The sequence below is a fragment of the Triticum urartu genome, chromosome 3A (assembly GCF_056163025.1).
Source record: "Triticum urartu cultivar PI428250 chromosome 3A, HENAU_Tu73, whole genome shotgun sequence".
NCBI lineage: Eukaryota > Viridiplantae > Streptophyta > Magnoliopsida > Poales > Poaceae > Triticum > Triticum urartu.
Genome location: NC_141875.1, coordinates 132,590,980 through 132,609,960, shown reverse-complemented (window position 1 = coordinate 132,609,960; position 18,981 = coordinate 132,590,980). Strand labels below are relative to the sequence as shown.

Genomic DNA, 18,981 nt, shown 5'->3' with positions numbered 1-18,981 from the left:
TTATGGCAGTGGGTTGAGTCCATTCCCCTTTAAATACCTTGAAATTCCAATACCCTCTGAGAAGCTTCATCAATGGGAACCGAAGGCAATAAAAAATCCTCTTGAGAAGGGTCCTATTATTGGTGGTCCAAGAGCCTTTCCTATGATAGTCATCTATTCTTGATTAAGTTAGTACCGAGTAGTCTCTCCTCCCCGTTTTGGAAATCCTGGAAGGGGTTCAGAAGAATCTATATTTTAAGCATTCTCTAGCTTCTTTTGGTAGTAGGATTAGCATAAGAGCTATACCGTTTAGCACAATGGGAATTTTTGCGTACACCTAAGCACCAAGGTGGCCTAGTTATTCAAGATTTATATATCAAAAGGAAGTGTCTATTAAGTAAATGCTTTTTTGAACTATGAACTGGTGGTGGGGTTTGGCAATGCTCTTGCAAAACAAGTACTTGGGGTCAAAACCACTAATGTCAATTAAAGACAAACTAAATGATCCATATTTCTAGAAGGGCCTCAACTAGAGGATGTGTTCATTCATTTTGGTTTGTTTCATATAGGGAATGACAAATCAATGAGATTTTTTCAGAGGACCGTGGATAGGGGACATGCCCGTTTCGACTAGGTACCCATGTTCATTTAATAATGTTTGTTATGAAGACATCATGATAGTCGTTTTAATTTTGAGTGGAAACCCTAGAGGTTGACTTCATTAGCCTCTTGGTAGTCATAATTTATGAAACTGAAATGAAATCGTCCTCAAGATTTCATATGCGTAACTAACTTAGAGGAGGAGTTAACTAAGTGGGCCCTGGATACCAGCGGATTTAATTTCTTGCTGGTCTCGCGGCGGCCCGCGAGCCTTCTTCGCTGGGCATGCTTGGGTATAACGACACCTCACCTCCCAAGTCCTGGTTAACTCTCTTGCATTCTTCTTTCAAGATATTCCTTTGTACCAAAGTCCTCTATTTCCCGTCGCGGTATGTATGATAAAACCATATATGCGCTTCTTGATGTCATATCTGGTCCTTATGCCTCCAGTCATATTCAATGTCGTTGTTCCTTCCAAGGATTATACGTCTTGTCTCCTTGGGGGCAGGGCACATGTGAACGTGTCATACATTTGGAAGCGATGGATCATGCAACATATTTGTGGTGGCCTATTAATGTACGTTCCCTGGCCTCCTTTTCTCTTATTCTATGTTGGGATGTCTAATCTTGTCATATTTCTCGCGTGCTTGAACCTTGTGAGGTTGTCAGAGTATTGGCCGTTCTCCTGCATTCTACAACTATATTTTACTTTGTATTTCATCGACAAGATCCTCTGGGGCACTTTCCTGCTACAGTGGCTCAGCCCTAGAGAAGTTTCATCGGGACCATTTTCTCCTGGGTCTCATATTTGACTGTTGCATTCTTAGTGAAGGAATATCTTGTGATATGAAGGTTGCGACATCGGTAAGAACTACACTGTACCTTGGTCAGTCTTTTCTTTCTTCATGCTGGCTATTTAGTCTTGTCAGATTACCATATTTGGCCCATATGGAATATACATATGTCATTGACCATATCCTTTCTCTTCTAGCGTTAAGCTACTTCTTGTTGTTTCTATCACATGGAAGGCATCAGGTGCTTATTTTCCAGCTAAGCCCTTGTGCTTTTCTTTGGTTTGTCCTCGTGTGCCATAGTTCTTGATGAATCCTCATCCAACGAGGATGATGAAAACAAAGAAATATATCCCACAAAGCTACTGTCATTCAGATGAAATCCACATGGCAATGATGACTACAAAGAAAAGAACCAGTCACAAGAAGAGCCTTCACTAGTATTGATCAAATGCTCGACCCCTCTTTCTTAGCTAGTGCCAGACGCATTGAGACATCAACCATTCCAAAAGGGGCGACTCTACGAATCATACACCCCCTGCAGTTTGAAGTGTAAGGCATATTTCGATGGTTCAACATGTCATACATAGGTAATTATTGTTGAGCCAGACGCCAAAGAAATAAATTCAGCTTTCAAGGAACATGATTTTCCAAAGTTGTACCCTATCCTTAGAAATACAGTCATTATTGGATGATCCCACTGGTTCCTCCAACCAATTACCCCTACCGCATGTAGTTTGTAACAACATTTTGTAGGCTGAGTAAATAGTAACCATACTTTTTTTCTTTGCTCTAAGACCAAAAATCTGAGATACATCACGTGCAAAGCGATATGGACAACATATCGTTGGCATCTATGCTAGAAAATATTCCGTGCCATCTCCTCCCTCCAGCATGCAGACGTCTCATAAAAGAGTTCACGGACAACTTAAGGGCCATCAATAGGTGGAATAGTGATCGGCCGCATAAAGCTCTCCGGCGGGAGCTAGTTGTGGCTCCAAATGTTAGTGCTTACACTATATTCTATTCTCTTAATAGGGTTCTATGCTAGAACATCTCAACCCTCCAGAATTGGTGTCCACACATGCGATGGATGGATTCCCAAATTTGCATCATGAATTTTGGTATGAGGGAATTAAACACTTTTCAAATTCTTGCACATAAGCACACTCCATGCCTATCTAGCCTACAAAGAAAGTTGAAAAGTTCCAAATCACGAAACCCAACACCTCCCATGAATCTTTGTCTAGTCATAACCTCCCAAGATATACCCATGCCACTTTTCTTGCTCCCCATTTACTTCCCTACCATAAATTTCAAATGACGGAATTTATATGCTCGCACAAATCCCTCGGGAGTTTGAAACATGCCATGGAGTACACTGGTATGACTTGGACAACATATTTAACCAAAACCTCCTTGCCTCTTGCAGATAAAAGTTTATCTAGCCACCCTTGGACCTTTTTGCAAATTATGTCCTTGTGGTATTTAGAAGTACCATGCTTGGATCTCCCTACATCATGAAGGCACGCCTAACTACTTTTCACTTAGGGATTCATTTGTGACATTCAGTGAGAGCTTTGCCTCCTCTCTTTTGGTTATCCATTATGAAAAAACTAAAGACTTTTCAAGGTTAATTCTCCGACCTAAAGCATTGAAATATATATCCAATAGGTATGGTAGCTTTGCCGCCCTTCGTGACTTGCTTTTTAAAAACAACATACTATCATCTGAAAAATGTAAATGGCTCACTGCATAGATTCCTCCACTTTGCTTCCACACAAATTCGATGACTGATCATTAGCTTCGAGGAGGCACAAAAGTGCCTTTTTGCCAATAAGAAGAGACAGGGTAAAAGAGGATATCCCTGGCGGATACGTCTTGATGGTTTGAGTCCATCTAGTTTTTTTTACCATTAACATAACTGAGAAAGAGACTGAGCCCACCATACCCATCACTACAAAAATCCACTGATGATTGAATCAAAGTTTCTCTGTGATTGTCTGAAGATAAAACCACCCCCCGGTCATATGCCTTCAACATGTCTAATTTGAGAGCACATAACATGTGCTTCCTTGCCCTATTTATTTTCATGAAATGCAAAGATTCATAAGCAGAAATTATATTATCAGCAATTAAACGTCCTGTCCAAAGGCAGATTACTCCTCTAAAATGATTCCCAATATAATTTGCTTCAAGCGTTTGCAATGACTTGGAGGATATCTTGTATAGGACATTACAAAGGCTTGTTGGACGAAACTATGACAAAGTGGAGGGGTTAACTGCCTTTGGGATGAGCACGATAATGGCGCTATAGACTCTGGACTATCAACCCCTTACACTATGCGCAAAACGACATTAGTAACATCATCTTCACACATGTCCCATTTGTTCTAATTTTTGGGGGATGGATAAATGTTTGGACACAGAGATTTTAAAGGAAACATTTGAAAAAGAGATATTCTCACCTCTTGGAAGTAAGACACTGTGAGAACTGAGGTCATAGCCTCTGTAACCTTAATTGGAACTGCTTAGATACACCCTCTGTCTGGAAAACATTTGCATCGAATTTAGTAATCAGAACTTCCATCTGAACTGTGTCTTCAATTACCAGACCATTCGCATCAGCAAGGCTTTAAAAAATGTTTCTCTTGCTCCTCTTATTAGCTCTGTAATGAAAGAAGTACATGTTTTATCACCCGTTCATAACCATTCTTTGCGAGCTCCCTATCTCCACATGATCTCCTCCATGTGTTTGAGTTATATCAGGTTTTCATTGATCTTTAATTCTACGTGGTCAAAATCAACCCTACCAACCCTATTCCTTAGCCGGTCCAGCTTGGAACCAGGGACGGACCTGCACCCATGGTAGCCTGGGCTTTAGCCTGGTGCTTAGGTCCAAAACTACAATAGATGCTCTTTAAAATGTAGAAAGAAACATCTATAGAGTAATATAGCCCACATACGTGACCCAGCCTGAGGCTCAGCCCAAACCGAACGTCCGAACCAGGGTCGGTCCATTTATGTAACACCCCAATAATAAAACTTTAGATGACCTACAACTTCGTATTTTTTTCGAGATCTGGTACCACATATCTATTTTTTTATGATATTCTATCATTACTTAATTAGTTTTAATACTTCCTCAGATCCAAATTAATTGATGCAATCTCTATACAATGTAAAATAGACATTATATAGAGGCTGCGTCAATTAATTCAGATTGAAGGAAGTGCTCGTTTTATGTCATGAAATCATGAAACTCGGATACTCTATTTCAAAACCGAAGAAATTAGGGTGCATTCATTGTTTATTTGTAGAACTATAGATATGATTTTGAGATGTGCACGATCTGTCTCATTTGCTTTCAAATATTTAGTGTGCGCTTTTTCATTTGTGCAGTCACCATTTAGATAGCCAACAGATTAAAAAACCAGACCTCCGCCACCTTTGAGCGCCGTCCTGGCGTCCTCTTCCTCCCGACGGGACACGCTATAAATACACATGCCCTCGCGCTCCAGAGCTCCCATCCAAAGCACTACACAGTGTGGCATTCCCTCTTTTGCTAGCCTCATGGCCTTCAACCAACCAGCCATAGCCATGGGTCTCCTCGTTGGCTTGGTCCTTTCCGCCATGGCACAGGTGGCGTACTGCGCGGGTGGCCGCACCACCCAGAACTACCGCGAGGCGCTGGCCAAGAGCATCCTCTTCCTCGAGGCCCAGCGGTCCGGCGTGCTCCCCGCCAGCCAAAGGGTCGTCTGGAGGTCCAACTCCGGTCTACACGACGGGAAGGCCAACGGGGTATGCAGCTGCCTACTGGAAATCTCAAATCTGGGTGCAACTAATTAATCTATGTACCAGTATCAACATTAACTTCTGCATTTTCCAACCCAGGTGGACCTTACGGGCGGCTACTACGACGCCGGCGACAACGTCAAGTTCGGGCTGCCGATGGCATTCACGGTGACCATGATGTCGTGGAGCGTCCTCGAGTACGGCAGGCAGATGCAGGCGGCCGGCGAGCTCGGCAACGCCCTGGAGGCCATCAAGTGGGGCACCGACTACTTCGTCAAGGCGCACCCGGAGGCCAACGTGCTCTACGGAGAGGTAATTCGTACTTACTTTTCTGAAGCACTCGAGTGCATGCACGTCGGGTTTACGAGGTCATACGCGTAGTCGGTAGCTGACCAAGTGTACGCATTTCGAACGGATTCTTGTGCAGGTGGGAGACGGTGACTCCGACCACTTCTGCTGGCAGCGGCCGGAGGAGATGACGACGAGCCGTCAGGCGTACCGCCTCGACCCCCAGCGCCCGGGCTCCGACCTCGCCGGAGAGACCGCCGCCGCAATGGCCGCAGCGTCGCTCGTGTTCCGCCGCTCCAACCCGGGATACGCGAACCTGCTCCTGCAACACTCCAAGCAGGTTTGTCCGTTCTAAACTAACCATCCATGCTGAAATGATCCAATAGTTGATCCTGATGTTTCTTGGCACCATTGGTGGATGGCTCAGCTGTTTGACTTCGCCGACAAGTACCGGGGAAGGTACGACGCCAGCATCCCTTTGGCGAGGAACTATTACCAGTCAGTCAGCGGATACAGCGTAAGCAATCAGATCAGATGGACACTCCGCCATGCATGTTCAACATTTGGCATCCCGTCTTGATCTGGTAATTAATCCGAGTGGTGCGGTTTCAGGACGAGCTGCTGTGGGCGGCGGCGTGGCTGTTCCAGGCGACCGACGACCGGCGCTACCTGGACTACCTTGCTAACAACGCGGACGCGATGGGCGGCACGGGCTGGTCCACCGCCATGTTCAGCTGGGACATCAAGTACGCCGGTGTGCAGGTCCTCGCCGCCAAGATCCTACTGCAAGGCAGAGCCGGCAGGCACGCAGCCGTGCTGCAGCGGTACCGGCAGAAGGCCGACTTCTTCGTGTGCGCGACCCTCGGCAAGCAGGGCTACGGCAACGTCAAGCGGACGCCCGGCGGCCTCTTGTATCACCAGCAGTGGAACAACCTCCAGTACGTGACCAGCGGGTCGTTCCTCCTGGCCGCCTACTCAGACAGCCTCGCCGCCGCCCGGCAGGCCGCCGTGTGGTGCCCGGCCGGGGCGGCGTCGCCCGCGCAGATCATGGCGTTCGCCAAGTCCCAGGTGGACTACGTCCTGGGGAGCAACCCGAGGGCGACGAGCTACATGGTCGGGTACGGCTTCATTTACCCGCTGGAGGCGCACCACCGCGGCGCGTCCATCGTGTCCTTCAAGTCCAACCCGTCGTTCGTGGCCTGCAAGGCCGGGTACGCGATCTGGTATCCCCGCAAGTCCAGCAACCCGAACCTGCTCGAGGGCGCCATCGTTGGCGGGCCGGACGAGTTCGACAACTTCGTCGACGACAGGAACAACTACAAGCAGACCGAGGCGCCCACCTACAACAACGCGCCGTTCATGGGCGTGCTCGCTCGGCTCGCCGCCGGCCGCCGGTTTGATCAGTCAATTCCAGATGGTACGTACCCGATTTTTCAGAAGTTATTATCTCAGGCACCAAGCATCATTTGATATTCTGTTCTTGCAGGGCTTGACAACCAGACCTCAGTAGTGCCATCTCTTTCTGCTGGTAATAATCTACCTAACATCATGGCTTTCTAGATTCAGTTCAGAGACAGGCTTGTGTTTTTACAACCCAATCAGAGTTTGATTCTTCACCATGTGCGCGTTGCAGCGGCCGATCAAGGTGAGCACGCGTCACCGATCGTGATCGAGCAGAACGCGACGGCGTCATGGACGGAGAAGGGCCGGACGTACCACCGGTACGCGGTGACGGTGACCAACAGGTCGGTGAACAAGACGGTGCACGAGCTGTACCTCGGCATCGCCGAGCTCTACGGCCCGGTGACGGGGCTCGACAAGAATCGGTATGGCCACCTGCTCCCGGACACGGCCCCGTCGGTGCCCGCCGGCGGGAGCGTCACGTTCGAGTACGCGCACGCCGCGCCGCCGGCAAACGTCTGGGTCACCGGCTACAAGCTCGTCTGAACTGAAACCAATGCTAGCCAGTTTGTCAGGTTACAATTACAATAGGGAAGTTGGAGTGATGGGTCTAGTGACAATCTCTCAGTCATCCTCCATATTCCGTTATAATGAGCTAAACTATGCTAGGAGTAACTAGTGGCTGCGTGTTATCGTGGTTGAAAATGTAAGAGGAATGGTGTTGTTGCGCTATAAAGTATAAACGAATTGGATTATAATTAAAAACAATCTCGGTTTCATTTTTTAATTTTTTAACAAGAAGCTAATCCAGATAAAAACTAAAGAAAGAGCTATACAGCAGAGAAATTATACAACAAAGACACTGCTACTGCCGTTGTGGAAAGGATTGGATATTCTAAATATACTAAACCTGGCCAGGTTTAGTTTATCAGGTTTTTTTTTTGACTTTTTTCTATTAGTAAAAATCGGGCCAATAGGGTAGTGACACGTTAATTTGTGGGGGAGCTAGCGGGGTGCGCTTCTGGATGCGTTTAGCGATTTTGCCGTGGATAGATGGTCAAAGTTTGGCTGTTGACTATAGATTGTAATTGACTGGTTTGTTAGTACGTTCGTATAGTCGGTCGTCGCTGAAATCGCTAGCAATAGGTACTTCGAGAGAGGCCTCGTCGATGTCAAGGCCACCACGGCACCGCCGAACAAGACTATAAATAGACTTCCTTCGCTCCGCCTCACCTTCCTCCCCGCTCCACAGCCGAGCTCCTGTTCCCTTCATCCGCCCTGGCCGGAGTGTGCCAAGGTGAGGAGCTGCCATGACCATGGATCCCCCAACCTCCTCTGCTCCTTCTAACCTCTTCTACCCCTCCCTGATGTGCTACATGCTGCCCTCGCGACAGAGACGACGGCCAACCTTTGGTTGCACGGCGCGGTGGCTCGCCATGGGACTCGACGGTACTGTCGCCGGCGCTCTGCACCTTCCTCCGGTGTCTCCTGTACGTGCCTAGATCACTCCCTGTACCCTGTCCCCGCTACAGCCGGTGGGCCTCCACATGTGGGACGAGAACGAGGGCACTGACGATCATGGCCAGTCCCATGACACCATGCCTCACCCACCACTTTCGGTGGCTTTCTGCTGCCCCTGCGCGGGGAGCTCAACATGGAGGGACTCGCCATGGATCGAGCATCGCTCTGGAGTCTAGACGCGGCTGCCCACTGCCCTGCAAGTTGACTGTTCCAACGCCCACCAAGTGTTTGACGTAATGTTTTGACGGCTGTAGGTAAAAGAAAATACGTTCTATCCAGAAGCTGTGTTGCTATACTCCTAATTTTGTGTTCTTCCAAGATATTTGACTTCACCATTAATAGATCAAAAGGACTTCCCTCAACCATGCACCATATATTGTTTCCACATTCATTTTTCTCTTTATTAACTTAGTTATTCTCTTATTATCATGTTTATGATTTCCGCTGCAAAGTTTGATGACATGTTTCCTCTTATAGTGTTGATGATAGATGATCAAAGGTTATATGCGTGTTCCATCCCAAGCACAATTCTTTTTCTTTACATGTTCCTTCTGTGATATGTCTGCTTATGCAATGAGGCTCATGCTACTGGTGGATTGCAGCCTGGAAATATGTTAAAAGAGAGATTTACTGTCAGGAAGCCCTCCATAGGAAATAGGATGCAGTGTAAAATGGACTCTGCCTTAACCCTTGTTTGGTATGAACTTCATGGATGAGGCAATTGAGCTCTACACAACAAGCATATTTAATACATCAAGGTTGTTAGGCACAATTGTTCATGTAGAACCATCTGCTAAACTTACTATGACTTCCTTTCTAGGGTGCTCCATGGAATCTTCGAACAGATCAATGGATAAAGCAAAAAAGAGAAGTCCACACAGGGCTCTATGAGTCCTGCTGCTTCCGGTCGTCCTCCCCATGAATGTCGGGAGAAGCGGCTGCTACAGAACATATCGCACCCGCACGCTATAGGCTCATGGGTCTTCAGGTCAGCTCCCTCTCAAGTCATGCATGCATCTTCTTCTGAGGAAAATTTAGAATGCATTTCAGTTAATTGTTCCATTACTGTGTTTGCAGGACAGAGATGGGAGGCTCTTCTACAAGCTCATGATCGACATCGCGGAGCTGCATATCCTTGTTTATAGAGATAATTAGAAGTTTGTGAGAAATTTAGTGTGCTCTACATCTAATTTCAGAGGAAGTACATGTATTGTAGTAGCATGCAAGTGGGTTCATGCCATTGTACATAGCAGGTTCCAGCTGCCGTATATCCTTACTTTCAGAGACAATTAGTAGTTTCTTAGAATTATATCTCATAGCACGAGCACGTGACTATGAGAGATTATTAGAACAGTAGTTCTACCTGCTATCACATGCATTTTTCCGTTAATTGTACAAGTTTACATGTACATCTCTGAATAAAGAAGAACCTTATTACTGAAGTTATAGAACTGAGGTGGTGTTGCTCTGTATATACAGGCTATTATTTGCATGCTTTTCTGAATAAGTGCAGCTTAAAATGAGTTGAAACCTAAGAGCAGACAGTTGCATGTTCGACTTCCGTTGTGCAGTACCATTTCTTGCAACATACTTTCAATTAGAATAGTTGTCCTGCAATATTTGCCTAGCTCTAATACCAACCATTCCTCACAAAATACATACACCCTTTTTAGTGTCTGAATTTTATTATCTGTTGGCGATCAGTCTTTCCTACTGCAGTTCTTGGATGTGCTATCCACCCTTCTCACTCTCAGGTTGTAGCAGCAAATGGATGGCAAGCATCACGAAGCATCTCAGCTCCATCGCCTCCAGTGGCGGCAAGGTCTGTATGCTCAGCCCAACCCCGATGCTCTCTGTGCATTTTATTTATACACCAAAATATACTGAATGGAGGACAAGTTCTACTTTTTGTTAATGGAGCTAGCTTGATTGATTTTTTTTCAGCATTAGCTTGATTGATTTAATCCCCGTGGATGTGCTACTTTTTGTTCATGCCAACGTGTATTTGTGTTAATGTCTACAAGGGAGCAAGTGGACTAGAAGGATGGTTGGACGGAGAGTAATCTGCTACAATGTTTTACATCTTTTATGGTTATTTCTTGAATCTGTGATATAACATATAATGCATTCTGTAGAAACCAAAATGATGTTCATTGCAGCTTCACTCTTTCTATGTTTCTTCCATTCATTTCTGCTTTGAGAAAACTCCATACTTGAAAAATGTCTCTTCATAGTTTCTTTGAAGTTTTTTCTGTAGTTTTCAGTCTTGGGTGCATGCAGTTTCTTCATGTCACATCTGAAATTTGGGGCCAGGTATGTGCATTCTAATTAGTAGAGCCTTCTCAGTTTATGATACTAAATGAGGTACTTCTATATATAGGTTTGCACCATGGCATTTTTTCCTGTGATTAATTGATCTTCATACCAAGAAAATCCTGTTCAAGGGATATCGTGCACTCTGATTTTCAGTGCTTTTTATGAGAAGAGGGTTGTCAAGTAATTATTTTTATCTTTGATCTGAACAACAATAATACTTTAGGATTGAAAAATGATCAACACCTGTGTAATATGTAGCATAAGTTGTGGCTCATGGTAGTACACAACATGGTTGAGTACCTGAGATGGAAAGCCAATCATTAAGATTTTTTTCCGAAGACAATCACTAAGTATTTTGAACATATTTTTCCTGCCATCTTTTTTTGAAATTGGTTGCTTGATTAGAAATACTCACTGTTATAGTATATACTACGGATAAAGTGTTGAGGTGTTGGTTATAGTCCGACTAATTTATATTACCATGATGTTCAGGTAGGTTGCTTTCTTGATGTCTTCTCCCTGAGTAATCGAGGAAATACAGACCTATCTTGCACGTTTTGAAGAAGCACAATCAGTCTTATGGTGTAAAAAGTAGTAGCACCTGAGGATTGTTAATCAAGGTTGCCTCTTCCATTTCTAGAAAGGCATGATGTCATGACATATTTTAAGTTTGAACTGTGAACATTATTTTTAGGAAGTGGAACGCAGCAATATCGTAGAGATGTGTCCTGATAGAATGAAAGAAATTCCTCCGACGTATCCATCATTTTCCTTTTGGTGTTGTATTGTCCAAAGGACTAATGCCCATAAGGGAATTTTATAGAGATGCAATGAAATTCATATAAGATTTTGATGCCCGTCTTTAGGAATCATATAGTGAACTACTGACACATCATCATACAGGTTGGTTCTCATCTTGGAACACAATTAAATGGAGATCAATAGCAAAACACGAGCTGCATAACTGTTAATGTAATCCTAGAATCAAGCTTCATCTATATATTTCAAAGTGGTTCATGATATTTCTGCGTACTATGGCTGTGTTGTAACACATATGGGTTACAAACATAGTTTTTTTGCGGGGTTACAAACATATTTTTCATGTCTAACTACTGAAATTTAGTACGGTTTCCTTGATACTATGGTCTGCCGAGCTGCCATTTCTACTTACGTTCGTGCGTGCGTACTCCTGGTAATAGGAAAACGTGGCTTCGGCTTGAATGGCGTTTTGGCTCCCGGTAGCGCACGGTCCCTCGTGAATAATAATAAAAAAATATAGTGAATGTTTTCAAAAAGTTCTGAATTTTTTTAGATGTTTGTGTTAGTGTCACAAGTATCTTTGCAAATTTTCATGAGAGATGGAGCAGGGGCGTTTCTTCGGTGGAAAAAATAAATTTTGCGTGACATTTTGGGGTAATATTTGGTGTTTATTTTGTTCTTTTTTCACAGGCCAAAATGTTTAATCTTTTTGCCTATAAATTTGTATGTAGCATTCGGATGTGACAAAGAACACATGGACTTCTTGTTGATTATTTTTTTACATTCTGAAAATATTTTCATGCGCAGGAGCACGTGCTCCTGGGAGCACCAACGAACTTCCGCTTGTGGCTTTATTATGTAGCTTTATTAGTAGGAATGTCTGCCCGTCAAAAACAATTAGTAGCAATCTCTTGTATAGGAAGTGATCTCTTCCCTTTGCCTTGAAGTCAATGTAAATTTTGGGGTATACTCATCTGTTACAAGCATCACTAAAGGCAAGTTCCAAAATTTTAATATAATCAAAACAATATTGGAAACGATTTTTGGAGTGTAATTTCTCATGTAGGCACTTAATTTGGAGTGTAATTTCTCACTTATGCACTAACCGCAAATCCTAATATGCTGCTATATGAGCTCTAGAGCAAAAAAAAATTATTATCAAGCCATGGTTGATAAAAGTAATGAAGTACACTCACATTTAGTCAGGTTCAATAACAGTAATTCTCGGTTCATGCAGAACTCAGACCCCTATTTCAAGATACATGGCTTATAACTTGACTCATGAATCCAGGATCTCTATTTAGTCTACTATCAGAGGTACCAAGGCCACTTTTCATTGTTGGATTAGTATATACTCCCTCCGGTCCTTTTTAGTTTGCATATAAGATTTGATTGAAGTCAAGCCTCATAAAGTTTGACCAACTTTATAGAAAAAAGTACCAACATTCACAATCTGAAATCAATATCAATAGATGTGTCATGACTTAAAATTTCATATTGTATAATTTTAGCATGGCAGATGTTGATATTTTTTCGTATAGATACGGTCAAACTTTGTGAAGTTTGACTTCAGAGGATTCTAATATGCAGAGTAAAAAGGACCGGAGGGAGTATCGTGTTCCCTCACTTACATAGAGCTTAAGACACTAAGGGCATAGGACATTTCTGCATCGTTACTACATGAGCATAGCTATGAAACAGACATGTCTGAAAAGGAAGCAAGTTAGGAAGTATTTGTCTCTTTTACTCCCTCTATTCCAAATTACTCGTCTTAATTGACTTGGATTTATCTAGATACGGATGTATCTAGACATGTATAAGAGTATCTGATCTTTTCAAGTCATGGATAGTACGGTTTACAGTTGAATGTAGGGAATAATTTTTAACTTAGTATCAGACGTCGGTCTTACTCGCAGTATTAACCAAGGTAATTAAAAGGCCACAATGCTTGGTTATTTTCTTCCTGAAAATTGTTGTCCGGGAATATGTGGGAGAAGTCCTTGAATAAAGCACCAAACCAAACACACACACACACACACACACACACACACACACACACACACACACACACACACACACACACAGAGAGAAAAAAAGAGATGTAGGAATCCCCAGCTCAAGAGTACATACGGAACAAAAAGAAGCTACTCCTGGGAGTCCCTACATTAGATCAAACCTCATCCTGTTGTAATTGATTGTAGATCCGTGTTCATGGGTCCATCCAATGTATGACACCCCACTATTTCGAATCAGCTACTTACGAGCCATTCAGTATATTTATGCATTTCGTATACAAATTACAATACATGCAATCACTTTCTTGCACGGTGTGACTGGGGAACTCGGGGTTTCCCTATGTTGTATCCTTGATCAGCTGATGTATTTTGAGCCCCTACATCCCATTGTTTTGTACCCTCTCTGTCCGGAATTACTTGTTGAAAATTAATGTATCTAGATGTGGTTTAGTTTTAGATACATCCATTTCTGAGACAAGTAATTCGGGGCCGAAATTACTTGCAACAAAAATGGATGTATCTCAATGAATTTTAGTTCTTTTTTTCGAGAAAACGCAGAAGATTTACGTTTCATTGTATTGAAAAGAAGGGGTTTGTAACAATCCTCCTAGGAGGCGAGTTGTAGGGCAAATACAAGGGCATTAGTGAACATCCCAGGTTTGGGGCAGGATGACGCGGAGGCCAAGGGCCCCAGCTCTGGCCCAAAGGGCAGCCTCAGCCTTGATCGTGGCAATCAGGGAGGTGACCGAAGGGCGGTCTCCCTCGAAAACGCAGCCATTGCGATGTTTCCAGATCATCCATGGCACGAGCAGAGTGGCGGAGGCGAGGCCTTTGTGCATCGGCTTGGGCGCATTCCGTTTAGCCAAGCGCCACCAGTCGTGAAGCGAGACATCGTTGTTGGGTGGTGGACACGGGAGGCACAGCCACGAGAGGATCTCATGCCACACCTGACGAGCGAAGGGGCATCCCAGGAGAAGGTGGTGCGGTGTCTCTGGGGCTTGATCGCAGAGCGGACAGCAGGGTGGGTGAGGCAGGTTACGGCTCGCTAGGCGGTCGGCAGTCCAGCAGCGGTCGAGGCTCGCAAGCCAGTGGAAGAAGCGCACCCGTGGTGGCGCCCAGCACTTCCAGGTAAGCCTCCAGGCCTGGCAGTGGGCAGAACCGTGGAAGGTGGCGAGGTAGGCCGACTTGGCTGAGTACGCGCCATCCTCGGTCCACTTCCAGCGGAGGCGGTCCGGCGCGCCGTGGAGATTGGTTTGGGCAATCAGGCGCCAGAGGCAGAGGTATTCACCAATCTCCGGGATACCAACCGTGCCCTGTATGTCGGTAGCCCAATGGTTTGCGTGGAGGCCGTCGGCGACGGTTCTGGACTTGCGGCGTCATTTGGGGATGCAAGCGTAGAGGAGAGGCGCGATCTCGCTAACGGCGCGGCCATTGATCCAACGGTCCTCCCAAAAGAGGGCGCGCAGCCCGTTCCCGATCGTCATGGTGGTGGACGCGAAGAAGAAAGCCCGCTCCTCATGCGAGAACTGCAGGTCGAGGCCGTGCCAAGCCCTCTCATCGATGTCGCGGTTGAGCCAAAGCCAGCGGGTGCGCAGGGCGAGACCGGTGCACTCGAGGTCGTGCACGCCAAGGCTACCGAGCTGGATAGGGCGACATACGCGCCGCCAGTTGACATGGCAGTTGCCACCATTGGCATCGGCGCGGCCAGCCCAAAGGAAACCTCGCTCGATCTTCTCGAGTAGCCTGAGGGTCTTTTTTGGCGGCGCAAGCACGAGGAGCCGGTGGACGGGGATAGCGCTCAGGACGGCCTTGACAAGGGCCAGCCGGCCAGCCTTGTTCATGAGCCAGGCTTTCCAGGAGGGAAGCCGCCCGGCCACCTTGTCGACGACGGGCTGCAGCTGGGTGGCGGTGGGGCGACGCAGCGTGAGAGGGATGCCCAAGTACGTGATCGGGAAGTCGACGATGGGGCACCCCAGGCGCTCGGTGACAAGGGCAGCGTCATCGGTGTCGCCTCGGATGAGGGCCGCGGCACTCTTCTGATAGTTGACCTTGAACCCCGATGCGCGCCCAAAAAGGCGCAAGATCTCCTTTACCGCCGTGATGTCGCCTGGCGTGGGGTGGCAAAAGAGGATCACATCATCCGCGTACAGGGAGATGGGCGGTATGGCGCGGCGGGGATGGAGTGGTTGCAAGACTCGGAGCTCGATGGTGTGGTAGAAGAGCCTCCCCAACGTGTCAACAGCCAAGACGAAGAGCTGTGGGGACACGGGGTCGCCTTGACGCAGCCCACACCTATGCCAGATCGGAGGTCCAGGGGCTCCGTTGAGGAGGATTTTAGTGCTGGCCGACGACAAAAGGAGGGCGATCCAGTCGAGGAAGCGATCGCCGAAGCTGTGGCAACGCAGAACATCGAACAGGAACGACCAGGAGATGGAGTCGAAGGCGCGCGCCAGGTCAAGCTTCAGAAGCACGCGTGGGGCGCCAAGCTGGTGCAGAAGCTGCGCGGATTGACGCACCAGGGTGAAGTTGTCGTGAAGGCTTCGGCCAGGGATGAAGGCATTCTGGACTTTGCTGACGAGGCTATTGAGCTTGGGCGCGAGGCGGAGTGACAGCAGCTTGGCGAGGACCTTGGCGACAAGATGAATCAAACTTATGGGTCTGTAGTCCCCAAGGCCGCTCGCATCCGCGCGCTTGGGAAGAAGAGTGATAAGCGCCTGGTTGAGGCAGCTGAAACCACGGCCGCGGAGCGCGTACACTTGCTCGAAGATCTTCAAGAGGTCCTTCTTGATGATGGGCCAGCAAGAACGGAGGAATTCCGCTGTGAATCCGTCGGGGCCAGGCGCTTTGCGCGACGGCAAGCGCTTGATGGCCTGCCAGACCTCATCCTCGCTGAAGGGCGCGTCAGGATCATCCAGGCAAGATGGCACGATGAGCTGCGAAAGGTCGATGGTGCAGTCCTGTGGCACGTCAGTCCCAATCAGAGCATCGAAGTGCGCAAAGGTCGCCGCGGCCATGTCGCAGGGGTCGGTGAGGACTGCGCCATCGACCGAAAGGGAATGGATCCAGTTCTTCTGCTTGCGGAAGGAGCATTGGCGATGGAAGAATGAAGTGTTCGCGTCACCATCTTTAAGGGACGCGATGTGCGCGCGCTGGCGGGCGATGGTTCGCTCAAGGGAGGCGAGGCCCAGGTAGGAGAGCTTGAGCTGGCGACGCAACCAGTCCTCATGCGGCGACAACAGCCTATGTTCGAGCGCAGAGTCAAAGCGTAGGAGCAGCTCACGGGAGATCGCGAGCTGGTCACGCACGTTGCCAACCGAGCGCGCGCTCCAGCTTATGAGTTTGCGCGCGGTGGCCTGCATGCGTCGCATGAAGCACCGAAAAGGATCAGCGTCCTCCACCGAGTTCCATGCGCTGGCGACAATCTCCTGGAAGCTGGCGAGGCGCGTCCAGAACTCCTCGAAGCGGAAGCGTCGATGCACCGGGTGCATGGGCGAGCAGTCCAGCAAGAGGGGGGCGTGGTCAGAGACGACCGTGGCCAGACAACGCAGGTGACACTCACCATGCATTTCCTCCCAGTCCGCGGAGCACATCACCCGATCAAGATGGACCAGGGTAGGCGGGTTCTGCTCATTGGACCAAGTATAGCGCCGGCCGTTGAGATAAATCTCCTTGAGCGCGAGGTCGTTGAGAACACGCCGAAAACGACCCATCATACGTCGGTTGAGGTTGCCGTTGTTCTTGTCTTCATCCCGATAGATGAGATTGAAGTCGCCGCAGATAAGCCAAGGCCCGGGGCACGTAGCACGCACATCGCGGATTCTGTGGAGGAACGTGATCTTTCCCGGGTCATCTTGGGGTCCGTAGACAATGGTTAGCCACCAGGGCACGCTGAAGCCATCGGTGGTCACGACCCGGGCCGAGAGAGTGTTGGTGGTGAACATCGGGCTCGTGATGGACATGGCCCGGCTCTTCCAAGCCAACAAAATCCCACCACAAGTGCCGATCACAGGGAGGTAAACGTACTTATCAAACTCGGAGCCCAACGTCTCGAGGACAGTCGACGAGTAGATGAACTCCATCTTAGTTTCCTGGAAGCAAGCGATCGAAGCGCTGGAGGTTACAGTAAGCAAGCGGATGGCGGTGCGCCTTGCGCGAGAGTTTAAGCCGCGGACGTTCTAGTTGATGATGCAGAGGCCGTGATCCATTGAACAGAAGTCGACGGATGGGCACGCAACAGTGCGGCTATGTTGCGATCGGGCTGCCAGCAATCACCGTGGTGATAGGCGCCGTAGAAGGATCAGAGGGTAGCTCGCGGCCGATTAGCGCGGCGATGGCCTCCAGGACGGTGTGCGGGAGAGGTGCGGCGTAAACTCCCTCGTAGGCCTTCATGGCTTCAGCAAAGATCACCTGGCCAATGCCGATGATGCCCAAGGTACGAAGGAGCTGGACCTGCGCACGGCGCTCAGCGGTGGACGGGGCGGCCGTTTTTGCCTTCGCGATGGAGGCAGAGCGACCACGCCGCGGCGAGAAGTTCAGGGGCTGCCGTCGCCATTTGCGTCCAGGGTTGGGAAGGGCTGGACATGTTTGCTTGGTGGCGGCGGCGAGGAAGTCTCCCAGGGTCCAGGAGCTGATGGAGCTGGCGCGCTGGCGAGATCGATGCAGGGTAACAGGCGGCGAGGCGAAGCGTGAGGCGCTGCCGAACTGGATCGCGTGGGGTGCAGGGGCTGGAGCGGGCGACGAAGGGCCTGGGTGGGTTGACGATGGTGGGCCTGGAGGGGGGGGTGAGCCCATCAATGCCACCAGCCACGGGCTGGGGCCGCTGCAGAATGCGCCGGGGTGACTGGGCCGAAGAGGGGGCGCGGCCCAGCTCGGGCCTGTCGTTGGGGGCAGCAGGAGTTGGAAGCACGGCGGTTCGAGGTTCCCGCGCGCTCTCCCGCAGCGCGCAAGTGGGGCTGGGTCGCAGGTCAGCGGGCCCGCAGCAGCAACAGGAGCTGACGAGGGTGAAGCCCCGCTTTGCCCCGACAGGGGATCATCCTCGGGGGCAGTTGGGCGCTCCGCAGGAAGGGGATCTGGGACCTCACTGGTGGAGGACAGGCCATCCTGATCCCCAAGTGCGCATGGACCAGTCGTTGGTGGCCCTTCCCTGGTTGGGTTGTCCCCCTGCGCATGGTGACACGCGAGACAGGCTCAGCGCGGGCCCGACAGCAGGAGGAGCGCAGATTGGCACCAATGCGGTGGGGCCAGCTGGCGAGGTAGGCACCACCAGCGCTTGGGCAGGTGGCGCGGCCGGCCTCGGATCCGCCGCAGCCGTAGCTTTTGCGAGCGCGGCCAGAACCCTTGCACGCTTTTGCTTTCCTCCCCGCTTTCCTCTTTTGGCTCTGCGACAAGGGGGTAGGGCCCAGCCTCTTTGGGCCATGCAGCCATGCATCTCGCAGACCCGTGTACGGACGGCGGCGCACGCGAAGCGGTGGCGGCGCGGGATGCAGGCCAGCCGTGGGCAACCGCCAAGCCGTCGG

General features: G+C 48.7%; 1 protein-coding gene and 1 long non-coding RNA gene across 3 annotated transcripts; both read left to right on the top strand.

Annotated features, from left to right (window-relative positions):
• The first annotated feature begins 4,848 nt into the window (after positions 1 to 4,848).
• Positions 4,849 to 7,642, top strand: LOC125543255 (endoglucanase 2-like). The gene is made up of 7 exons (XM_048706547.2): positions 4,849 to 5,171; positions 5,265 to 5,477; positions 5,593 to 5,793; positions 5,881 to 5,970; positions 6,066 to 6,870; positions 6,940 to 6,981; positions 7,087 to 7,642. The coding sequence occupies exons 1-7, from the start codon at positions 4,875 to 4,877 to the stop codon at positions 7,398 to 7,400; spliced, it is 1,962 nt and encodes a 653-aa protein (XP_048562504.2). The 5' UTR covers positions 4,849 to 4,874; the 3' UTR covers positions 7,401 to 7,642.
• Positions 7,643 to 7,980: 338 nt separating this feature from the next.
• Positions 7,981 to 12,074, top strand: LOC125543256 (uncharacterized). Of its 2 annotated transcripts, none has more exons than XR_007298360.2 (3): positions 7,981 to 8,151; positions 8,249 to 9,363; positions 9,453 to 12,068. It is a non-coding gene; the product is annotated as an uncharacterized LOC125543256 (long non-coding RNA). The 2 variants fall into 2 exon arrangements; XR_007298361.2 differs by having other exon boundaries at positions 7,985 to 8,629; positions 9,196 to 9,363; positions 9,453 to 12,074.
• Positions 12,075 to 18,981: the final 6,907 nt, after the last annotated feature.

What these genes read in the sequence shown, in the direction of transcription:
- LOC125543255 (XM_048706547.2), top strand. Translation starts at nt 4,875, where the DNA reads ATGCCCTCGCGCTCCAGAGCTCCCATCCAAAGCACTACACAGTGTGGC. An exon ending in AGTCAGTCAGCGGATACAGC is followed by an intron (nt 5,971 to 6,065) that starts GTAAGCAATCAG and finishes GTGCGGTTTCAG; the next exon opens with GACGAGCTGCTGTGGGCGGC. An exon ending in TGATCAGTCAATTCCAGATG is followed by an intron (nt 6,871 to 6,939) that starts GTACGTACCCGA and finishes CTGTTCTTGCAG; the next exon opens with GGCTTGACAACCAGACCTCA.